At 42.1% G+C, this 22,791-nt stretch overlaps 2 protein-coding genes across 10 annotated transcripts in view; both read right to left on the reverse strand.

The window, feature by feature from the left end:
• Positions 1-1,196: 1,196 nt before the first annotated feature.
• LOC147321715 (uncharacterized) lies at positions 1,197-14,561 on the reverse strand. Of its 2 annotated transcripts, XM_086305785.1 has the most exons (11): positions 14,322-14,561; positions 13,386-13,429; positions 10,768-11,418; positions 9,608-10,426; positions 6,549-6,718; positions 5,830-5,950; positions 5,606-5,675; positions 5,368-5,504; positions 4,007-4,073; positions 2,348-2,447; positions 1,197-1,646 (listed from the first exon to the last, which is right to left on the reverse strand). In XM_086305785.1, the coding sequence occupies exons 2-11, from the start codon at positions 13,418-13,420 to the stop codon at positions 1,633-1,635; spliced, it is 2,184 nt and encodes a 727-aa protein (XP_086161911.1). In that variant the 5' UTR covers positions 13,421-13,429; positions 14,322-14,561; the 3' UTR covers positions 1,197-1,632. The 2 variants fall into 2 exon arrangements, with proteins under 2 accessions (XP_086161911.1, XP_086161912.1); XM_086305786.1 differs by lacking the exon at positions 13,386-13,429.
• A 5,895-nt stretch (positions 14,562-20,456) lies between these two features.
• Positions 20,457-22,791, reverse strand: part of map7d2b (MAP7 domain containing 2b) — a 32,477-nt gene continuing 30,142 nt past the window's right edge. For all 8 annotated transcript variants that reach the window (XM_086305795.1, XM_086305801.1, XM_086305800.1 and 5 more), the window contains one exon: positions 20,457-22,660. The gene's annotated coding sequence lies outside the window, so the exon portion shown is untranslated. The remainder of the gene's footprint in view (positions 22,661-22,791) is intronic.

Consider the following 22,791-nt stretch of genomic DNA (forward strand, 5'->3'; position numbering starts at 1 on the left):
TAATCAAACTCAGACTTCATATTACGTTCGTCCAAATTCTCGAGCCAACGCTCATTTCTTTACATTTCAGTAGTAAAATAGATGATTTATTGAAACATGTAAACCTATTTGGAAATATAGTCCATGTACATATGTACATATACCAATTATAACAAGCCTGAAACTCAGTGTTTGTATGACCACAGCCTGAACGCTCTCAGGTATTTCTTTAAGTAGTGTTCAGGAACAGTCCTCCGGGCTAATGAAGAACATTCAAAGCTCTTCTTTGGATGTTTCTGTTCTTGTGATCATGTTGAGGTCCGGACACTGGGGAGGCTGATCCATGACTGACAGTGCTGTGTTTGGGGTCACGCTTAAAAATGAAGACTTTACCAATCAGATGCTTTCCAGATGGTCTCGCAGGGTGGATCAAAATCCGACAGGCACTTTTCTGCATCGATTGTGACGTGATCACCAACGCTGCTGGCTGAAACTGAGCCACAAATATGACCCTCGCAGTGTTTCACAGATGGCTGCAGCTCCTGACCTCCAAACATACTGCCGGTGACTTAAAATTTCAAATTTGGACTCATCACTCAGAGCTTTGCTGGACTTTTCCTACATTTAAAGGACATGAGTGTAGACATCTGCTGTACAGGTTTGTTCCGTTTTTGTTCTTTTGCCTCTGCTTGTTCAGTTTCCTTATTTATTTATTCTGAGTTTGCAACTAGCAGCTGTTTGTTAATCGATCTTTGGCTTAAAAAAATACATTCAAGGAAAAAAATCCAAACAAACGACGTTTTTGTGACAGGCTGCTAGAAGCAAAGATATCATTTAAAATTGGTTCTTTGCTGTCGGTTGCATGTCGACACAACACTGACACATTTTTCAGGATTTCTGTGTTTGCCGATTTTACTAAACCTCATTTTTCATGGATGCCAGAACATGTGTGAAGAGAAAAAGCTGATTTATTTGGACCATTTTCTTCTAACCCTCGGTGCGTCTTTGACTGGGAGCTGAGGAGCGTTTGTCCCTAAGTGTGGTTAATGATGTCACTCTGGCTGAGCACACAGGTTTACTTTAAGCACAGTTTAACTCGTTTGTCCTTCTCAACAAGTTTGAACGCTTTCAAAACCCCAACGACTCAAATATGTTTTTCTGCGTACGGGTTCCCTCAGAAATAAAATGTAACTTTTAAAATCAAGCGACAGACACGATTTAAAAACAAACGTTTTATTTGTTCAGCACCGCTCGGCGAGCAGCGTGAAATGTGTACACAGAACAAGGACAAAGAACAAAACCTGTCACCAAAACACAGAAACGTTCATTACAAACAGACTTTCAGGGACGGGTAAAAACGAGCCTGTTCGTGAGGAAACTCTCAGACTCTCACCAACAACACAAAGACATTTTGAAATGGTTTCAAATCAAATTATGAGGGAGAAGAAGCAACATAACAGGTGCAAACACAGACCAGCGCTGCACGAATCAGCATTTCACATTTTTCTACTTCATCTCTCAGTCTGCTGCGTCCGTCGCAAAAACACCGCCACAGCAGAGGCCTCTTCACATCCGACATGTTACCATGGACGCAGGTCGGCCCGAGAACGGCTGGTTTTATAAATGCAAACGGAAACCACTCGAGGAGCCCGGTCACCAGTTTGGACCTGTGGAGGTGGGGACAGAAAGATGAGGTCAGACAAAAAAAGGAAAGAAACTCCAGGCTAACAGGGGGGTGAAGAATAAACCAAAAAAAACAAGGATTTAACTGGTCGAACTGGAAAGAGACGAGGCGAGAAGACTGGATTGGACGAGATCCAGGAAGCTGATCTGTGTGGGCGGGTGAGGAAACCACCTTTGATTAAAATGTGTCAGCAGGGTAAAGTTCAGAGGGAATATCCCACTAACCGAGCGCCTTAGACAGGCAGGGAGAAGGGGAGGAGCTTAAGGTCCGTTACACAACGGGGACAAACCAAATAAAGCCGACTAAATGTGTCACAGCCAGCCTCAGATAGCAGCGAGCCGCGGCTGTGACGTCTGCCTTTCAGCAGCTTTACAACCAGCTCCAGGTGGAGGCAGTCAGAATAAAGACTGAGAGGTGGGGTTAAAGAGGGAGGAGCTTCTGCTGGTGACAGCAACACGAGCACACATGCTGTACGGAAGGAAAAAGGTGATCTTTTTAAAAGAAAACTTTTTTCTCTTATATGTTTTTAACATGAGAGCTGGTGTGTGGCTTTGGTTAAAAACAATATTTATTCACCACAGAAATGACCATCAGTGTCAGACGACCTTAAACCCTGAGAATATGAGCAGTGAGGAGGATCAGCCACTCACTTTTCATTTCTTTTAGCCATCTTGTTAAATTTACCTGCAGAGCTGTTGCGGAAGTTCTGTTTCTGAAAGCCGAAGCGACTGTTCCCGTGTTGGGCGCCTGCGTTCAGCCTGTTCAGAGCTCCTCTCCTCGGTCCCTGTGGAGCAGAAAAAGACCCAAGTCACTGGCAGTGACCCAGTTCAGGGACGGCGTCCTTCAAGGGACGATTACATTAAACTTTTATAGCTTGTGAATTTTCCTTTTAGTCATATAAGACAAACAGTGACACCAATATATTAAAAGAACAATATTTGTCTCTTGTATATACAATACCTCCATATAGACACTGTAAAAATTGTCTTTGAGATGGAGATTTGAAATGATATGAAACAGAAATATGTGCCCTGAATCTTTACTGAAGCTCTGTATTTGAAACAGGGACACGTTTCACTGCTCTAAGGTTTTAATGATCCCTTTAAGACCTTCCACAGAACCAAGTCCGCCAGAGCTTATATTATATTTTTACATGCTGTGGAGCCATTTGTGGGAGCATTTCAAGTTGCTATACATCAATACAACCATTAAACCCCAAATTATAATAATATGTCTGCATTACGTGCATAGCAATTACATAAATTGCAAAAAAGTGCAATAAACTACAAAAAAATGAAAATCGATTTTGTTTTTTTTAACATATATTTCTAGTTAGAGAAATTTAAGAGGCTCATCCCTGAAAACTGTAAATACAAAAAAGTTGCACAAACTAGTTTCCCACCACAGGACATTTATTTTAAGTGTCTTCATGGTTTTGTTTTTGAAATACACCAATTTTTATATACTGCAGAAAAAACTAAAATAAATATTATAATGCAAATTTGCAAAAAAAACAACATGTGTATCAAAATAAACTATTTCCAGCAGTGCAATATGAGTCCTCAGCATCCCAGAAACAACACAGAAAGTCATAAAGTCAAAGATAACTTTTAAAAACAACAGTATAGGCTCATAAAGCCCTGAAGGTAAAAAAACTACATTTCCGCGTTTTGGGCAGGAAATGGCAGACATGCGATAGTTTGCGCTGACGTCTGTTCCGACGTAGGAAGTGTTACGAACAGCTGATCGGATCGGCAAAGCGTGTTTCTGGAATATTATGTTTTTGTTGCTGCAAGTGCTTTTTATGAAGTTTTTGCAAAGCTTTATGTGGAAGGAAACCGTGACCGAGGACAAGCTGATGGCATAAGATGTAAGTACAACTCCTCCGGTTTCATATGCAAAAACCATTATTGCGCTAGCTCACGTGGTTGCAGAGCTACCGGGATTTAAAAATAGTTACGCAAAACGGAGCGTGCCCGCTCCGACCGGCTTTAAAGGGTTAGACACATCAGCTAATCCCAGCTTAAGATACTTAACATGGCAAAAATAAAAAATAAAAATCAGTAAAAGTAAAAAAATAAATAAATTAAATACAAAATTTAATTCATTTCATCCTTTGCTGTTTAAAACACTTCTGGCGGAAAGTCTAAGGATTTCTAGGCAACTTGGGCAGCACATCGTAAGCTAGACCGTCCCATTTAACAGCCTCAGACTTCAAGCGTTCAAAGGATGAAGCCCCTGGATTGGGACACGCCCACTTTGACCTTTTCAGGAAGTCATCACCAAACGTGTCACATGACTAAGCCAGGTGAGACTCGCTGTAACCCGGCTCTTAATGCTCACCGTGCTTCCATCTCGTCTCCTGTGGTCCACATGAGGCATCTTGTCACTGTATCCCATTACTGGATCACTGACAACAAAAACACATTTCAAAACTATTTAATCAGTGACAAGAATAAAAGAAACTTTACTTCAGTTAAAACTGAAGGATATTGTGCTTGACTGTACTCAAGTGTCCTAAAGACATTAAAGCCTGGATGGCCCTCAACCTTCTCCACATCTTCTCTTTGGCTTTTGACGTGTTGATTTTATTGTATTCTATTTATTTTTGGTCTTTTTCGTTGCTGTTTTTATGCGTTTACTCCTCTGTACAGCATGTTGGCCCACGGTGGTTGTTTTAAAGTGCAGCTGGTACAGTATGACAGTTATATTAACACAACAGTGAGTCAAATGTCAATGTGCAGAAAACATCTGGAGGCAAACAAACATCTTTTTAATACATGCGTCGACTCTTCTTTCAGACACCAGGTGCAGCCTGCTAAAGGGGCAGCTATCCATTATCATCCCACTGAGCCATTGATGAAAACCACAAGAAAGAATAAAAGCCCTACTGCAGGTCAGGTCACATGACATGACCACAGGTAAAACACCTTGAATACCAAAAATCAGCTTAATAAATAAAGCCTGGCTCACTGGGAGCTCACTTCCTGTTTGACTTCTTCACATGTTTTCTTTGTCTCATGCTGTTTGTGACAAACTGAGGTCATTTTATTTTGAAGAGTTCTTCGAGTGACTCCAAAAGACATTCAGCTCCAAGCTAAACAAATCCATTTGACTCTTTGTTAAAAAAGGACCATTTTTATGCTCCTACAGGCTAATAAATAATGCTAATAAAAATGTGTAAACAACAGAAACTCAGTGCAGTGGGCTGCAGCGTGAAATCAGAGCTACTGGTGGAGCTTGGACCAAGTTTTTACAACATTATCTTATGAGTTATTGATTCGTGGAGCTCAAAGGAATGTTTACTGACTTCACTCACGTTTGTTTATTTTTGTTTTTTTGCCATAATTTGGGGTGCAGGGATGTTTCCCCATAAGGAGACTGTACTTTGACCTGCTGCACAGATGTTTAATCAACCTAAAAAGTACATGCACATGCCATCCAGCATGTGACTAGAGGACAAAAACCAACAACTAACATCATGATGTCCATTCAGCTCTCCAGTAATGATCTCACTCCTTGCTACGCTCGTGACCAGAGTCCTCTTTGTGCTCTGGAGGGTCCACGTAACAAGGACTACCTCCTTGCACCTAATCTAAGAAAGATTGCCCTTCTGACGATTGCACATGAACATATTCTGCCAAAAACAGCATCTACAGAAACATTGTCAAGTGATTGATAAGAAGACTTGGGTTAAAACCCACCTGCATGCACCCAGGGGGCGCTGTGACATAGTGCTCCCAGCTATTGTAACTTTAACCCCTTCCAGTTTCTCCTGTCGCCTCCTTTCCAGGTCGTGCCTCAGGTCACCCGGACCTCGCACCGGCTGCAGCCTCACGCCCTGAGGTCAATTTACCAAAAGGATTAATGAATCAGTCATAACCAGAGCTCCCAATAGTCTCTAGTATCGAGTGCATTTCTTTATTTCTTTTCTTTTTTTACCTGTGTTGGTCTCGAGAAGAACAGAGGCTTGTCGTCACTGAGCAGCGAGTTCATATCCAAACTGAAACCTCTGCAGACAAGAAGGAGAAAGCCAAGAGAAAAGATTTTAGAGTCATTTTTAGGGCGTCTGTAAAGAAAAAGGAAGATATTTCTTATAATTTATGTACTGCTTTCACCATCACTTTACTTCGGCAGGTAAACAAAGTTTATGCCTGTCCACCTACTGGTTTGACTCGAATCCCTCGTCCGACGTCAGCTCCTCCATCTCTTCTTCAGAAAAGCTGCCTTCTTGTGGAGCTGAGAAGCGCTGATTCAGGGTGATCCCATCCCCTCTGAAATACTGCTCTGTAAATGCAGACCACACACACTTAAAACACACCAATTGTACGACTATTTGCACTTCTTAGCTCACCTTTCTTCTATATGATTACACGCACATCAATGCTGCTCGGTGCCTTTTATTTAGATTTTATTCTTTTTTTATCCTTTTTTTTGTAATTTTACTCTGTCCTAAAGAACAACAGAATCCCGTTACTCTTATTTTGAAAGTTTAGTTGCTGCTAACCAGCAAGTCCTGCTAATGTCTAAGAAGACAAAGTAAGCTCCCAGTAGAGCCGCATTTCATCCCAGAGTCAGATTGGTTCGGCTCCGGAGATCTGACGTGAGCTGGGCGGTTTACTTTAACCAGACCCTGCACCACATGGAGAGCTGTTTCATGTACTGGTAGCCTAACCTGGCTGATGCTGCAGAGCAATGCAAAGACCACCTGTGGGTGCCTAAGCTGTGTAGCCTCCAACTAGTGTTAGGAGGAAGACAAGGAGTGCAATAACCTCACCTACCAAAATCTATTGCCACAAACACTGTGCCGCTCATTGTTGGACCTAGTTTTTGTTGTTTTGTCAGAAAATATCTGCAGGCCCTGTGTGCAACATGCAGTACTAACCTTTGACAAGGTGCACGAGTGTGATAATCTCCTGGGCAAACGTCCCAGTGTGCATGGCGGTCTCCTGATATGTGCCGGAGTGCTCCAGCATGGGCAGGAAGTCCAGACGCTGGCGACCAACATTGACCAGATCTAAAGAGAGCTGCCTGTCTGAGGAATAACACAGCGGGCTGCAGGACGAGGAAGAAAAGAGGGAGATTGATACCAACACAATGAATAAACACATGATAAATGATCCTTGTGGCCAGGGAATTGGCGTTTGTTTAGCATGGCTTAAGTCACTGAAAATTAGCTTTAATGCCATTTTAATATTTAGTTTCTACACTGTGTTTACATCCTTACTTAATGCAGTGTTTTTTAAAAGATGGATCTTAAATGTACACTCCTTTCTGTACCAATCACACTTAAGTAAAAAAGTCGTTACCTTACCCAGTAAACTTACCTTTAACGAGTCCCACAAATCACAATGCTTACAGTAACTAGTCTTTTATTTGGTTGAATAAAAAGGAAGGTTTTCACCCTTAAGCGCACAGAGAATCACACCAATTTTATTCATTTTAATGGATATTTAAAAAGGCTTAAAGGAGAAGCCAGAGAAGCCCAATATACGCTTTTTTTATTTTATTTATTTATTTTTATATAACTGGCAGGTGAGCTAAAGCTTGGGGCGAAAGTTCACACTTCTTTTCTCGTATGAAATCTTCGACTCTTAGTTCATATATCTGATCCGCTTGTCTGCTGGATTCTCCAGTCCTGTCACGGTTCAAGAGGAACGACACAGAAGTGTCCGATTGTACACAATCTTTAAATTCGTATCCTCCTCCTGACGATTACTTCTTTTAGAAGCTTCCTCACTGTCGAAGGACGATGCTGATTAACCTCTTGGTAACAGATGTGATTGAAGGTTTCCAGTTATCCAGATTAGTGATCTTTCTGTATATGGAGTCCATTTTTCCTTTCAACAATAGTGATTACTGGTGTCTTCTGAAACCATTGACAAGGCCTAAAATTCTCTTCTGTCACCACTGAAGATTATGTTCCTGGATTTATTTTCTCTTCTTAAACTAAGGACAATTTCACTTCAGTTTTCTTCAGGATAAATCATCCTTTTATGTTTGCTGCTTTGAAATGCTCCAGCTCCTAATTTATTCAGGTTTATAGCTTCGTCGCCATCTTTTCAAAGCGTTAATGAGGGTGCATTTTCCCCAGTTATCTTCTGTGATGATGATGATGATGATGATGATGATGATGATGAATCCTTTATTTTAGCTGGTTGATGATATTCACGTCATTAGTCTCCTCCTCAAAAAGCCTGTAACTAATGTTTAGGCCGTGAAGTTGAACTCTTTTCATGATCCATCAGACTCCAATGGCTCGCTGCACAAAACACGGACTTGCTTGTGCCTGCCTTTACTTGGACGATTCCTTGCATCTGGATCCTCGGCACGCTTTCCAATAAGATTGTATACGCACAAACATGAAATGGCCAAAACTCACTCACGGCATGCACTTTCTGAGCAGGACTCCATTCACTGTCTCTCCTTCTTCCCATAACTGATTGGTGCACACAGGTTCCTCATTGATTCCTAAATGTCATCTCTGGTATGTGGCCCAACAATGGCTGCCAAGTCTTCTCATCTTCCTGCAAAATGTCTCATTTTATGGTTTCCCAACATTTTCTCCATGGCAGAGCCTTCAGATCATCATCTTCTTCTTTTGCTTGCTGTAGTGAACTTCCTCTCTGGCATTTAGACAACAAGGTGTGTGGTTTATCACAGTGCATATCAGAGTTTCCATGTTTATTTTTAGTAGTACCATCAGTTACTGCCAGTTTTGCTCAACTTCCCTTTCAAAACAAGAGAAAGAACAGATATTTCCTCTTCCAGTAGCAACAGCATTAGTCCAGATGTCACTGACTGTGTCCTTAAATGCACATACGAGGCAAATCCTAAATTCACTGAGGATCATTTTTCATTTCCAAGCAGCTCCAAAAGAAAGCAGAAGCAAAAACTCTCTTTATGTTATCAGCACACCGAAGACACCATATTACCAAGTGATGACGGAGTGAGAGGTGGTGTTTGGAGGGTGCACATCACGCTTTTTTTTGATTTTAGAAAACATGGTTTAATGTAGGTTTCAGTAGCAAACTCTTCTTTAGACTCAGACGGTCTGAGATCCTCCTGAAAAACATGTGTGATTGCCAGCGCCCACAGGAGTTGCATCTGCTGATCGAATCCTGTCAGTACTGTGTCTTGTATCCCACATTCAGCTTTCAAAGTCCATCAATCAGTAAAAACCAACAATGTTGTAGATGTAAGGTAAATATGCCTCTTAAAGCAGTTTTAAATCAAACATCATCCAGAGTTGGGGGTAGAAATTGCACCTTTCCATCCTCAAAAGGGATAAATTAGGATTCAGTCATCTTCATTACGAAATAACAGGTCCTTTGGATTCATCTACACAATTTAACTCAACGCATTAAAAAAAATAAATCAAGTGCAAAATTGACTCCTTTATTTGTGCGACTGGAACTTGAATTCAATGAAACAAGTTTGTTGCAAATTTTCTTCCAGGTGAATTCTGAAAAGCACAAATGAAGACTCCGCATCAGCACCATGCTTCCTAAAATAAAGGCCATATTCGGTTCGGGACTAACATCATGGAGTTGGAAGTTCCTTTTGTTTTCCTTGAGGTGTCCTGCAGTCCACAAGTATTCATGAGAGTGACTTCCACTTTAAATGAACATGGACTCCTTGGAGAAACTTCTATGAAGCATCCCAGCCGTATGAGGTAACGGCACATATGATTGGGTAGGTCCCTTTAATTCCCCATAAGGGAACACATTTCCAGTACTGGTTCTGAATCTGCCAGTATTCAAATCAATTTCATCCAAAATCAATTTTAATATCAGATGACATGGAATTATTTGTGCTTTTTTCAATGCCAGTCTTCAAACTCCATGTGGCAGCTTCATGGGTTTTTTTCTTCTTCACAAGATCATGAAAAGAAAGTGTGAACTTTCACCCCTCACCCTTGATAAGATAAAGAAAATACTCTACCTGTTCTGGTTTATGGGCCGACTCATGTCCACCTTGATGGTTAGCGTTTCCTCTGTTAAAACCGTCATATTATTGGCTTTCTGATTGCTCCATCCCTGCTGCCTCAAATGGGGCATTTTAGGGTCCAAATCCCTCCTTGGGGGCCGTTCCAGACTTCTAGGCCTTTCCTGGTCCCACTGTTGAAGTTTGTCTTTTTCTGCCCAGTTGGGCTCATCTTTAGTGTCGTCGTCATAATCTTCCCTAACGGGGTGGAACCCTTGTCTCTGCTCTTCGCGAGGAAGATCTTGGTATCCCTGGGAGGCCTGCTGTAAGCGTGGGTGATTTCTTGGTTGTCCTGGCCGTCCGCTTTGATTTGGGTTGTACCTCCTTCTTGCTGGTTGAGTGGCACCTCTCCCCCTGTGATTCATGGGGCCACCTTGAACACCATATCTTGCTGCATTTGACCTGTCCTGAAGCACAGGGCTTCTCCTAGTTTCATAATAGTTTGATTCCCCCGAATTACCTTGATAACGGTGTTCTCGTGGATCTTCCTGATCATCCAACCTGGTTCCCGTCTTCCTAAAAAGCTCCTCAGAGGAGCCCCCTGGACGGGGCTTCCTCTGTCGATCAAACTCAGGCTTGAGATCCCTGTGGTCATCAAACCTTTCCCATCGTGGCAGCTTTCTATTGTCTCGGATGCCATGATCGTGTTCAATGACAAGTGGCCCCGAGTACCGACCGTCTCCGTGGGGGAGGTTTCCCCGAGTGTCTTCACCAAACTCATGTCTGCTTCCTTCCATTGAGTAACCCTTTTCCCCAAAGTCCCTCTCATTCCTGGACCTGTGGTGGCATAAGAGGAGGCGGTTCAACATCTTCACTTTTAAATTCAGACTGGAAATAATCAAACCTAAATGAATCAATATGTAATCATTAATGTATTATCACTGATAACACAAATAATGAAAAGAGGTCAAAATAAGACAAAAAGAACTTTACATTTCTCAGAAAGAAGGTAAGAAACTATAAGCCATGCAATATTTAACACTAGAGTAGTGCATTAGTGAAATTAAGGCATGAAGATGAACAGTGAGGAAATTTGCGCTACAGAAAATTAGAAGATAGGAATCTTCTACGTTCTTCATTTCCCGATAGTGCTGCAAAGCATTTTGCTTAAAATTTACCCAGGATGATTGACGTCATCCATTTCTCTTCGTTGTCTTTTAAAAGGGAGGCCCCTCTCATGATGTGGGTTTTCCCTTTGTCTGCCTCTATTAGGACCTTGAGTGAATCTCCTCCCTCTTTCCCCATCTCCTCCAACTCTTTGGTCGTCAGACCTCAAACTGGGACTGAGGTCTGTGAACCTCCACCGATCCCTGACCTGCTCCTCTCTCTTCCAGCCCATCCCCGAATCCCTCTGGTCTGAATTAGACCTCGGTGTCGGTGGCAACCTTTCCCTTGTGAACTTCGGAGGCGACCGACTCCTGTGTTCAAAATTCTGGAATTCCTCTCTAAACCCTTCTCTTCTCCTATCTCCATCAAATCCTCCATCTCTCACTGGGGGAAACTTCCATTCTTCATAGCGTACATCATGGCGGGGTGATAACCTCCTGTGGTGAAACTCCTCCCGGTCTTTGTAAGGCTGACGTTCAAATCGATGGTCATCTGTGAATGGAGGGGCTCTCCTCTGCCCTTCTGGATACATGTCTTCACTGAAGTTCTCCCTGATTTCTTCAGAACCTTTCCGAAAGCGTTCCCTTCTGTCCATAGAAATCCCATCCAGATCTCCACTTGGTCTGTGTGGATCAAAGCCAGGTTCCTCCAATGGCAACCTCCTGAAAAAGTGAACATAGAAAAAAAAAATATATATATATCATTTTAGAAACAGATAGCACCGGAATTAATGCATCAGCATCTAGAAAATAATTTTAAATCAGTTTTTGGGAAGCATAACTTCACTTGGAAGTACAATCTAGAACACTAGCAAGATAGTGTAAGAAAATAAGCAAATAAGTACAGTGGAACCCTGGCTTACGAAGACCCATGGTACGGCAAAATGCCCACGTAACGAAATAGATGAAATAGAAATTAAATTTTTTTAAAATTAAATCCCATAATGTTATGTACATGTACACATACGTATGTATGCATACATATGCTTTCTTCAACCTCCGCCACCTCCTCCTCCACCAAGAACTTCATCTTCAGCCAGCATCGCCTCACTCAAAAGGCGATGGAAATTTTGACTTACGAAAGACCCTCTGGAATAAATTAATTTCATAAGTCGGGGTTCCACTGTATATTCAAAACAATAAGGACTGCAATTACCAGTTTTAAAAAATCTGATTCATTTCTAAAAATGTAATGATGTAATGAAAAACAATATACCAGTAAAAATGACAAGAACAGTAACTTAAAATCAATACAATTAGTAGAAATTGAACACTTGTGAGTTGAGCTGTGTTGGAGTACACCCAATAACAGATGATAGTGTGTCAGAACTATTTAAACTATAAAATATAAAACTGTCTGAGAAATATTAAGGTTTCACACCATACAGGACATTAAAATCAACTTTTCAAATTTTAAAACCAACTTTAAGGCTAATTGGAAGCCAAAATAATGACCTCAGTGCAGCTGTGACATGGTCAGATTTCTTTTTGCTAAGAACTATGCCAGATAAAGTTGGTTACGGTGCTTTGCAATGTTCCCGTGAACAGAGCATTGCAGTTGTCCCGATTTGAAATATTGAGGCAAGGAACAACACTGGCCCAGAAAAATTCAGTCAAACGATGATTTATTGAGCACATGCCTGGGAAGATGTACACTGCAACACATCAGCATAGATCCGCCTCTAAGAATACGCTTGAGACTACTTTTTTAATGTCAGGGTTAACGCACCTTCATGCGTCAAATGAACATCGAATGCAACAATTTTAGATATCTTAAATATCTAAAAAACAGACAAAGACGTTCCTCTTTCTATCACACCTTCCATATATGGCAATTAGTTTCAGGCCCAGATGGTCCCTGTGGGCTTGTCCTTTTCTTGACCTGTCTTCTGTCACTTGTTACCTGTCAAGCTCAAACGCAGTTAGAAGCTAAATGAATTCCTGGCCTTCGGCCTGGCCTATGTTTATATTATATGTATCTGTCAGCGTGAATGCTGTTTTAACCTTCTGTTGCTCCAAGTCACTTACACAATAGATTGTGAAGACATCGTGCTCACAAAGCTTGAAACCTTAAATAGACTGAGCATCAATTCTTCACGAGCACAACATAAAATGTGTATACAATGATTATAGCTGCACCTGTACTAAAAAGGTTAATATGATGCCAGTAGCTTCAATAAACAGTTTAATGCATAATGCAATGTTAATGATAAAGGATATACTGTAGCAGTAAAATGATTTCTGTATCTCCACACAGTCAAGTGGAAAAAAAGTACAGGCCAGATTTCCATCGACCTTATGCAACAGAAAGCTCCAAACTTTTTCAATACTTTTAGATGATAGAAAACAGAACAACAGCACAGTTAGAGCCGATTTTGGAAAATAAGGTCAGCAACTGAAATTTCCAGACTCTCAGCTTCAGCACCAGTGATCGCATCAGTTTGTCTTGTGCGTACACAGGGGTGGAGACAGGTAAACATAACTGTGCCTCTCAAGTTAAACAGCAGTGGTCCTAAAAATGACCCCGTGGGAACACCAGACGGTATAAAATATTCCCCAAGTAACCAAACACTACAGTCACACGCTAGAATGGCTGTATAATAAAAGCACAGTTAGTGCAGCGTATTTACCTGTAATGTGGTGATCGAGACCGTGGTATTGACATTTTGTCAACCTTAAAGGAAAGAACAGCATTTTATTACAACATCAAGAGTGCTGGGACAACACCCAATTTTACAGTCAACTCTGCAGCAGGTGCAGAGGACAAAACTCAGCCTTTCAACATTCATTTCTGCAAGAAAGCTTGAACAGGGCTTAAACTTCACTGCAGGCATGATTTCAAAAAGTTCAAAGAAACGTGGTTATTAAAATATTGGACACATACGCTTACAACAACATCGCACTGGTGTAGAACAACTGGACAGAGGTGGGCCGACACCTGACACTTTCCACCATAGTATGTATACTCTGTTTCTAATATACAAATATGAGCCAAACTATTTTAAAATCGTGTAACTCAGGAAACACTAGCTCAGCAAAATAGATTTGACAAAGTTATTAAAAGTCTAACTGCTACCACAGCTATATATAAATAAGAATCTTTTAACGTTACTCTGCATAAGCTAAACAAGCTTAAGTTAACATTAGTAGGGCTCCCATCTTAAATATTATAATCATGCATTAACTACTCCCATCAAAAATAAAGTTAACCAGTATCCACTGCATTAATCGATTACTCATCCAAACCATCTGTAATGTAGGTTTTCAGACTGGATAAATGCCTGCAGGTCTCACATGACACCAACCTGAATATTTTCTACAAACTAAGACAGTTAACTCACTGATCACCGGGAACATCAGGGTCAGCGGTGCTTTAAGGGGCACGCCGATAAATCGAAAAACGCCCCTTCTTCTTTAATGTTACACAAACCACAGCTCTGTTTCCGTATGAGGAGCTTTTTGCTTTAAAGAGCATCAAAAAGAGCGTCTTGCATGTCATCACACATGTTTCCTAAACTAAACAAGGATAACGCTGGTTAGCAGCTAATGCTACGCAGTTCTCTTACCTTTGACCGCGACGCGCGACAGGCCAACGATCGGCTAACAACGCTAGCTAAAAAAACAAGGATAAACGCACCAAAATACGACCAAATAACAGATTACAAACCGAGATTACAATCCTATCTGTCGCTAAATTTAACCAAACGCCAGCTGCGTGCTACTCTTTCCGTTAAACACTGTAAATAAAGAGACTGTGTGGACATTTGCTCCCAAAGATCCGCCAAAAAAACCTGAGCTCAACACTTCCGCCACGGGCCTTTCAAAATAAGATGGCTTAAACCCTCTTAAAAATATGTGCTAAATATCAGCGACACCGTTACATTTTCAACTTTAGTGAAAGCTATTATACCATATTTACGATAGAGATACTTTATTTATTTATTTATATTAGCTGGAATATTTTATTATTGTAATTAAAAATCAAATTAAAGTGAAGAAATAATCAATAACAGTTTAAATAAGTCGTTTCTTGTAGTTTAGAAAACTAAAACAAAATATCAACAGACTAAAACAAATAATATTAGCTTTGTTGAAATTAATATTTTTGTTATGTTATGTAATTTTATTTTCTAATTTTGTATTAAAAGTTATACTTATTTTACTTTATTGCATTTATTTTGTATGTTGTATGTGAAGGGAGGAGACTGGCTGCTGGACTTTTATGAGGGGAATGTTTTCCATTCCCTCTTTAGTCTGTGTTTTAGTTGTGGCAGATTCTAAAACACAAACTTACTCAGAGAGCGCAAATCTCAAAGGGCAAGGGCTATACTAAACTTTGATGTTCTATGATGTTTTTAGAATAGAATAGAATAGAATAGAATAGCCTTTATTGTCATTGTACAGAGTACAACGAAATTGGAGTGCCACTCCCTTGGTGCAAGTTTCAATAATAAATATAAATGTAAAATATAAAAAGTACAAAAAAACAATCGTAAGTACTCAAACAATAGTATGTACAATATATACAGGATAGCAGCATTAATATAATGACAGCATGAATAGCAGCATAATATAATGACAGTGACGGTATGGAATAGGTTCAATTGTTTTTGTGCTTATTTACTACGGTGATAGCTCTGGGAAAGAAGCTATCCCTGAATCTGTTTGTCCTGGTTTTATGTGACCTGTACCGTCGGCCTGACGGTAATAGTTCAAACAGTTGGTTGCTGGGGTGAGAGTGGTCCTTGATGATATTGCCAGCTCTGCTGAGGTACCGAGAGTTTGCAGTGACCTCCAGGCTGGGCAGAGAGCAGCCAGTGATCTTCTGGGCTGTGTTGATGACCCTCTGCAGTACTTTCCTGTCCGCAGCTGAGCATCCTGCATACCATGATGTTATGCCGTACGTTAGGACGCTCTCTATGGTGGCTCTGTAAAATGTCACCAGCAGCCTCTCCTCCAGGTTGTTCCTCCTGAGCACTCTCAGAAAGTGGAGACGCTGCTGGGCCTTTTTAACCACCGCCGTGGTATTTGCAGTCCAGGAGAGGTCATCAGAGATGTGCACGCCCAGAAACCTCATGGAGTGTACCCTCTCCACACAGTTCCCGTGGATGTAGAGTGGGGCCGGGTCTGCTCTGTCCTTCCTGAAGTCCAAGATAAGTTCTTTAGTTTTCGTGGTGTTCAGTTGGAGGTTGTTAACTGAACACCACTCAGTCACTCTGTTGACCTCATCTCTGTAGTCCGACTCATCCCCCCTTGAGATGAGTCCAAGCACAGTGGTGTCATCCGCAAACTTTATGATGGTGTTTGAGAGATGGGTAGGGGAGCAGTCGGATGTGTAGAGCGTAAACAGGAGGGGACTCAAAACACATCCTTGTGGAGACCCGGTGCTGAGTGTGATGGTGCTGGACCGGTGGGGGCCGAGTCTGACAGACTGTGGTCTATTTGTCAGGAAGTCCTTGATCCAGAGGCAGATGGGGTGGAGAGTCCCAGGTGAGACAGTTTCTGGACCAGGATCTCCGGGATGATATGATTGAATGCTGAGCTGAAGTCCAGAAAGAGCATTCTCACATAGCTTCCTCTGTGCTCCAGGTGACTCAGCGCAGTGTGGAGCGCTATGGTGATAGCGTCCTCGGTGGAACAATTTGTCCTGTAGGCAAATTGGTGGGGGTCCAGAGTGGGAGGCAGACCGGCCCTGATGTGCTGACAGACCAGTCTCTCAAAGCACTTCATCACTACAGGCGTAAGTGCAACAGGCCTGTAGTCCTTTGGGCTATCCAGTTGTTCAGTGATGACGCGATGAATCCTACTTCCGGGTCTAAAGTAGTCTGCGTTTAATATGGCTTTTGTGTTGTTAACATGTTTAATGTTATGTATTTTCTTCTATTTGATCTCAAAAAGCTCCTAAAACAGTCAGTGATCACTGTTGGCCTCCCTCGGCTTTTATTACCGCTAATCATTTATTTAAGCTCAGTTTTTAAAACCTTAGGATGTAACTACAGCCCAGCCCATGCAGCAGTATATGAATGACTAACCTCGTATTGTGGATGGATTATCTCAGTTGTTCTCCTGGCTGAAGTTTGGTCCTTTTACAGCATCCTGCCATGCGATTACATTTGTTCCTGACCACCGAGAACACTCACGGTAACTTTTATCGAGTGGAAAAAAAGTTAGCTTGTTTATATTATGCTAACATAGCTGTGTCGCTAGCGGTCACGTAGCACATCATTATATACCAGCTAGCCCAACTTCAGTAACCCTACAAACATCACTGCTGTTTAGTTTTCTGTCTTCATTTATGCTGGAAGTGATAGCAGAGCTGTACGTTTTAATTTGTTTCCAAAACCCCGCAGTCAGGACATGCTATATTGTATTTAGATAGAAACTAGCGAGCTAACTCCCTGCTAACTTCTACCTCCGTTAAATGTCATAAATTCCGTTTTCATGGATGCCTGGATGTTAAACTCAATTGTTACACCTGGTAGAGCAGAACGCTGATCATTTTATTAAAGATGAAAGACTTTAGACAGTTTTTCAACTCTCAGTAATGCCATAGTGATCGTTTGATATATGGACCTGCAGCGGAGTTTAGACCCAGACACGGCTAGTGACGTCAGACTGAACAACCGGATTAATCCAATACAGTGACATTATGGCATCATTGTGATGCCCTGGGGTGTTTTTGTATAGTTTTGTACAGCTCTCTTTATGCCCTTTTCATATGATATAGATTTTTTTTTTCAAGGTTAACTTTGATTCAGGTTTTTACAATGAAGGTCAAGGTCAAAAGCTTCGCCAACCTGGGTACTCATGTCCACCAAAGCCTACTATATTGTTGTGAACTGATCAATAGAAAACTGTGGGTAATAAAAGGTTGTTACTGATTTTCATATTTGCCGTGACCGTGGCCCGATTTTCATCCAAATTAAATCCCTTCGAGCTGTTTTGGTACCTACCTTCACACAAACTTTAGATTGTTAACAACAGACAAATGAAACGGATTATATATCAAAACGATGAGGTCAGGCAGGAATCTCTGCAGAATATGATGTTTGCAGATGACGTTGTAAGAGTAGGGAGCAGGCGGAAGTCAGAATAGAAAATTGAGCACAGAACCATCCAAAGCAGCTAACAGTGCACAAGATGGGTGAAGAAGAGAGTGCGGGCAAGGTGGAGTGGCTGGAGACGAGTTTCAGGGGTGATTTGTGACAGAATCATAGCAGCAAGAGTGAATGGAAAGGTTTAGGATGGTGGTGAGACCTGCTGTGATGTTTGGCTTGGAGACGAAGTGGGGGAGGCCAACCTGGAGATGTTATGATTTTTCAGAGGGACAGCTCAGGCCGGAGATAAAGTCAGAGAGACGAGGCTGAGAAGGTTTGAACATGTGCAGAGGATGGAGAGTGAAGATAGTGGATAGCTGGAACTGCCAGGCAGGAGGAAAAGAGGATGACCACAGAGAGGATTCATGGATGTATTGATGGATTGTGTGACCCCAAAAGGAGCAGCTAATAGATGAAGATTGTGTCCCAATTAAATCAGAATCAGAATCAGAAGGAAATTAGGGTTACAGCAGGCAGCACGCTAATGGCGCATGCGCACTTACAAAGGAACCACTTCCCCTGCCAGTGGCGGACTCCCTCAGACATCGGTGCGTTGGTGGTTCTTTGTGTCCGGGGATGGGCGTCCAGGTACACACCGGCTCACTCCTTGGCGGCCGCTTATCGGGGCCTGGAGCCTGGGGCTCGCTCGGGCCACTTCGGAGGTGGGGTGCCCCCGGCCTCTCGGCCTGGGGCTCGGTCACTCAGGCACGGCTGGCTGCCGGCGGAGCTCACGGGCGCGTCACTGCAACTCCCCCTGGCTTCTGCTCCGCGGCTGCTGAATGAGCCCTCATCTGGGACTCTCCTCAGCTCTTACTGGGACAGTGGCGCGGCTGCCCCTCTGTGGGTCTTCCTTGGTCTCTTGTGTTCTGGGGGCCTCTGGATGTCTGGAGTTTTGATCTCCTCCATACCTGCTTCATGCCCTGGTGGATGGTGCTGTGGCCCCCCCACACCCTCTAGCAGATCATTACATGAAGGAACCTTTTAAAAAAACAAGCGCATCCATCCTCACAGGTGTACACACGGGTGATCACACCCACAAACTACACCCCTTTTGGCTCCTACCTCAAAGCACACTGTGTTCTGTTGATCTTATGTGCTGCACAATAATGTTTAACATTTAGTATTTACTGTCATATTCCCATATATCATTGTGATGCTGTTTATTCTATTACTCTTGTTCTCTTCTGCTTGTTTTCTTTTTTCTTTCTCAACAGGTGATCCAGGTGATCGATATATGTATTTTTTTTTCTTTTTTTTTTCCTGCCCATTCTGTTGGTTTTTGTTTTTTGCCCTTCTCCCCCGTCCCTCTTCTCAGCTGTTTCTCTTTCTTTCTCCCCTTCTTTCCCCCAGTCAAGTCTGTCCCGTATTCAGTAAGTGAAAATAAAATAAACAATAAAAGGTGAATCAAATGGACCATTATGGCAAGGCTGGGATGGTCAATTTGGTAAAGTAAATCCGTTGGGCATCTTTCTTTGCCTTTAGACAACAATTCTGATGCAAAAGAGCCAAACGGGACAGGAAAAAAAAACCAAAAAAAAACAAAGGAACCTTCTGACCAACTTTACACAAACATCACATTGAGGAGACATGTCAGAAAGGTAGGCTGATAGGAAAAAAACAACGAAAATACATAACATGAGGTAAGAGGAGGAGAAAAAAAACTCCACTCAGACTGAGCTCCTAGTGGGAGAACAGTTTGATAACAGAAAAAACACCTCAGCACAAAAGCACATGACTATCAATACACCATAGAAACACAAGACAAGCAACAGGGGAGGGTAAAGGGTAAGAGAGCCGCTGTAGACAGCGCATCCGGTCCTGCAGCGTGTCTGCGCTGGTCCAGTCGACTGCCATCTTCCCTGGTAGGGCACAAGCGTCGAAGGCGTTTGGAAAGGGAGGGGGGATGAGTGTGTGCATATCAGTGTATGTGTGTGTCCAGAGTTCAGCTGAGACAGTGTCCTTTGCCCGCCAGGCTAAGTAAACAGTCTTCCAGCCAACCCAGGTGGCCTTGCATGGAATGGGGGGAACAGTATAAACACAGTCGTTATCTGGGTGTTTTGTTCAGCTCCAGCCTTGAGGCCGCAGCTGGCATTAATGAAAATCATTAACCTTTCCCTTTAGTTAAAAGCTTTGCAGATTTGATAGTTTTTGTGGTTCTGATGCTGCTATAATCCAGAAGTCAGTGTTTTAAAAATCTCCATCAAAATCATTTTCATGCTGAAGGCTGAAAACCCCAACAGGAAGTTTGAATCTGTTTTAACCTCCTGCGATCTGGTGTCCACATATGTGGACATGATATTTTGGGTTGTCAAACCAAAATACTAAATTTTGCTTAACAAGGGCCTGATATCCACTTACAAGGACACTGCCACTGTTCTTTCGAAACTTAAAGCGAATGTCCTCGTATGTGGATCTCATTTTTCTCGGAAACAAAAATCAGGTAAAAAAGAAAAAAATTCTTTTACATTCATCAGGTCCCAATCAGCCCAAACAGCAAAGAGAAAATAAAAATGCATGCTATGAAAGAGCTCGGGTCTTGGGAGGTTAAATAATGCAGAAGCTGATTCTGGGGTCAGGAACAAAATCAAAAAAAGATAATCCATCCAGTTTTTGCAGGTGATTTTTAATTTCAGTGCAGCATCAAGTCAACACACAGTGAGATATAATGATAAAGAAAAGCGTTAAGCCCTACACTAGATCGTTTTCATATGAAGGTCAAAGACTAAACATCTCAAACATGTCCCTTACTTCCTTAATGATTCAGTTTTCCATTCACTAGTTTATTTATCCAGCTCACTGACACGAATGGCTTGATGAAGTTTATTGTTCATTTTCAGCAGTTTTCCATGCACCACATTTACAATGATATATTCCACCAAGCTGCAGTGTCACAGAGTTTAAGTAAGATTAGAATAAACATTATATCCTTTATGTCTACTTCATACACAAGGGGACCCGGGGGACCCTCTGACGATGCGTTTCAGCACAATCTGGAGGAGCAGTGAGCAAACGTGGAGGGAAGCTGATGATAAAAATCAATGCGCTGGAGGTCGTTGGGGTGACGGGGAAATGCTTTCCTCCCCTCTGTGTGGTGCTTTGGAGAAGCAGAAGAGGCCTCGGTTCCCACAGCAAGAAACCAAACCACCACCTCTGTAGTGTGTCTGCACAGGCTTACACTGCAGTGCATGCCAAAATAATAAATGATCTTATTCATCCAGTAAAAAAAACAAAAGAAATGTACAACTGTTCATGACACCAAGCATGTGTCTTCTGCAACACTTCTGGAAATTTAGGTGTTTTGTTTTTGTTGTAATAAATGGTACTGAAGATTACACCAGTATCTTCTCTAAGGACCTAAAAACCTAAACCATAAATAAATAAATAAATACATACATACATTAAATCAAGAATAAATAAAAATTAACAATAAAGATTTAAGGAACTTGGAAAGAAAGCGATTACCATGACTTAAAGGCTAAAGCTTTTCTGTAGCTCAAATTCCTTAAAATGTCCATAAATATGAGTTTGGTTATTGAGTTTTTTACCTGTTGATATGAACACTAACATTTCTGGACAGTGGTTAACCTTTACTTTCAGGTTATCTCCTGTTGTGTGTGAGCTAAAGGGCAAAAACGCCTCCTCAGGGAGTGTTTGTGGTTCTCGTCCTCCTTTTAAAGGCCTCCTCCGGGCCTTTAAAATCAGCTGAAAGTGGGCGTGCCTGAGGGTGACGGGGAGGATGCTGACTGCACAGAGGTTTAAGGCCTCAGAGGTGATGAGCTGTGAGGTGGTGAAAGCTGTTCTGAATCGGTGAGGTATATTTGACTCGGGGACGTGGGCTGGGGATTTAAGCGTCTTCAGAGCGGTGTAACAAACATACAACTACTGTAAGTGCACACTATAAACTGCAGCTTGCGTGGTTACAGTCAGTGCCAGACAAATACACAACACGCTGTCTCAATATCCCCCCGCCCGCACATTAAATTACAAGACATGTAGCATTTTCCCCCCAGAAGGGTCGCATTTTTTCCTCGTGTTTGATTGTTGCTAGTCCTCAAATCGGTCCATCGGTCCAGTGATGAGCGGCAGAGAAACAACAGCTAAAAGCTACGGGTCGACAGCGGGTTCATCGTTTCAGTTTCTGATGGTTTCTCCTGCGTCAGGATGGAAGGAAATCTACAGCAGAGCAGGTCAGAGGTGGGATAAACACACGGGAACCCACAACCACGGCCATAAAACAGCTCGGCAAGCTGAGGATGCTACACACAGATTCACACAACAGCATCAGTCTCACGGCTCTCCTCCAGATCATCTGCTACAGAGCCGCTTCCTGTCCCCACTGTGACCGCCTCAAACATCTATTTACAACGGTTTCAAGAGCAGAGATGACAGATTAAAGCGGGCGAGTTATGTTTGGCGGCAGTGCAGCTGGGAAATACTGGATTCAGGCGTGGAGGGGAAGTAGCTCCAAGTTTTACAGCACAAAGTTTGAATTTATTTGGGTTTTAGACGAATAAACTGTGACCTAAACTTCACTCTGTAACATAATATTCACATATATATAAATATATCACATTACCTGCATGATTAGGTCAAACTGTGTTGTGTTTCTCAGAGCTGTAATTGCCCACCTGCACTGCCCTAAAATGTGGCCAGAAGCTTAACAGTGATGCGTGTGTGTGGTTTGGTAATACAGATGAGAAATCAGGTGTTCAGCAGTCGTTTCCTGTGGAGATGATGACTGTTGTTCTGGTCTCTTGGTCTGTTTCTCCTGGCTCCTGTTTTTAGCTGCCGGCCTCCTGAAAAAGGTCCTAAAAGAGAGATAAGAGACATTTAAGAACTTCAGTATGGCAAATGTTATTTTCATACAGAAGAAAGCAGGCAGGACAATGGTGTGTTTCACTGTATTTACAAGCATGAGATTCAGGTCCTGCAGTGTCTT

Source organism: Aulonocara sp. 'chitande type north' Nkhata Bay, linkage group LG9 (assembly GCF_057382095.1).
Source record: "Aulonocara sp. 'chitande type north' Nkhata Bay isolate Kocher_YH1m ecotype deep benthic linkage group LG9, A_spYH_male_GT1.1, whole genome shotgun sequence".
Taxonomy (NCBI): domain Eukaryota; kingdom Metazoa; phylum Chordata; class Actinopteri; order Cichliformes; family Cichlidae; genus Aulonocara; species Aulonocara sp. 'chitande type north' Nkhata Bay.

What these genes read in the sequence shown, in the direction of transcription:
- LOC147321715 (XM_086305785.1), bottom strand. Translation starts at nt 13,420, where the DNA reads ATGTCAATACCACGGTCTCGATCACCACATTACAG. An exon ending in TCTCGATCACCACATTACAG is followed by an intron (nt 11,419 to 13,385) that starts GTAAATACGCTG and finishes TCACTTTTTCAG; the next exon opens with GAGGTTGCCATTGGAGGAAC. An exon ending in TCTTCTCGAGACCAACACAG is followed by an intron (nt 5,505 to 5,605) that starts GTAAAAAAAGAA and finishes AATTGACCTCAG; the next exon opens with GGCGTGAGGCTGCAGCCGGT.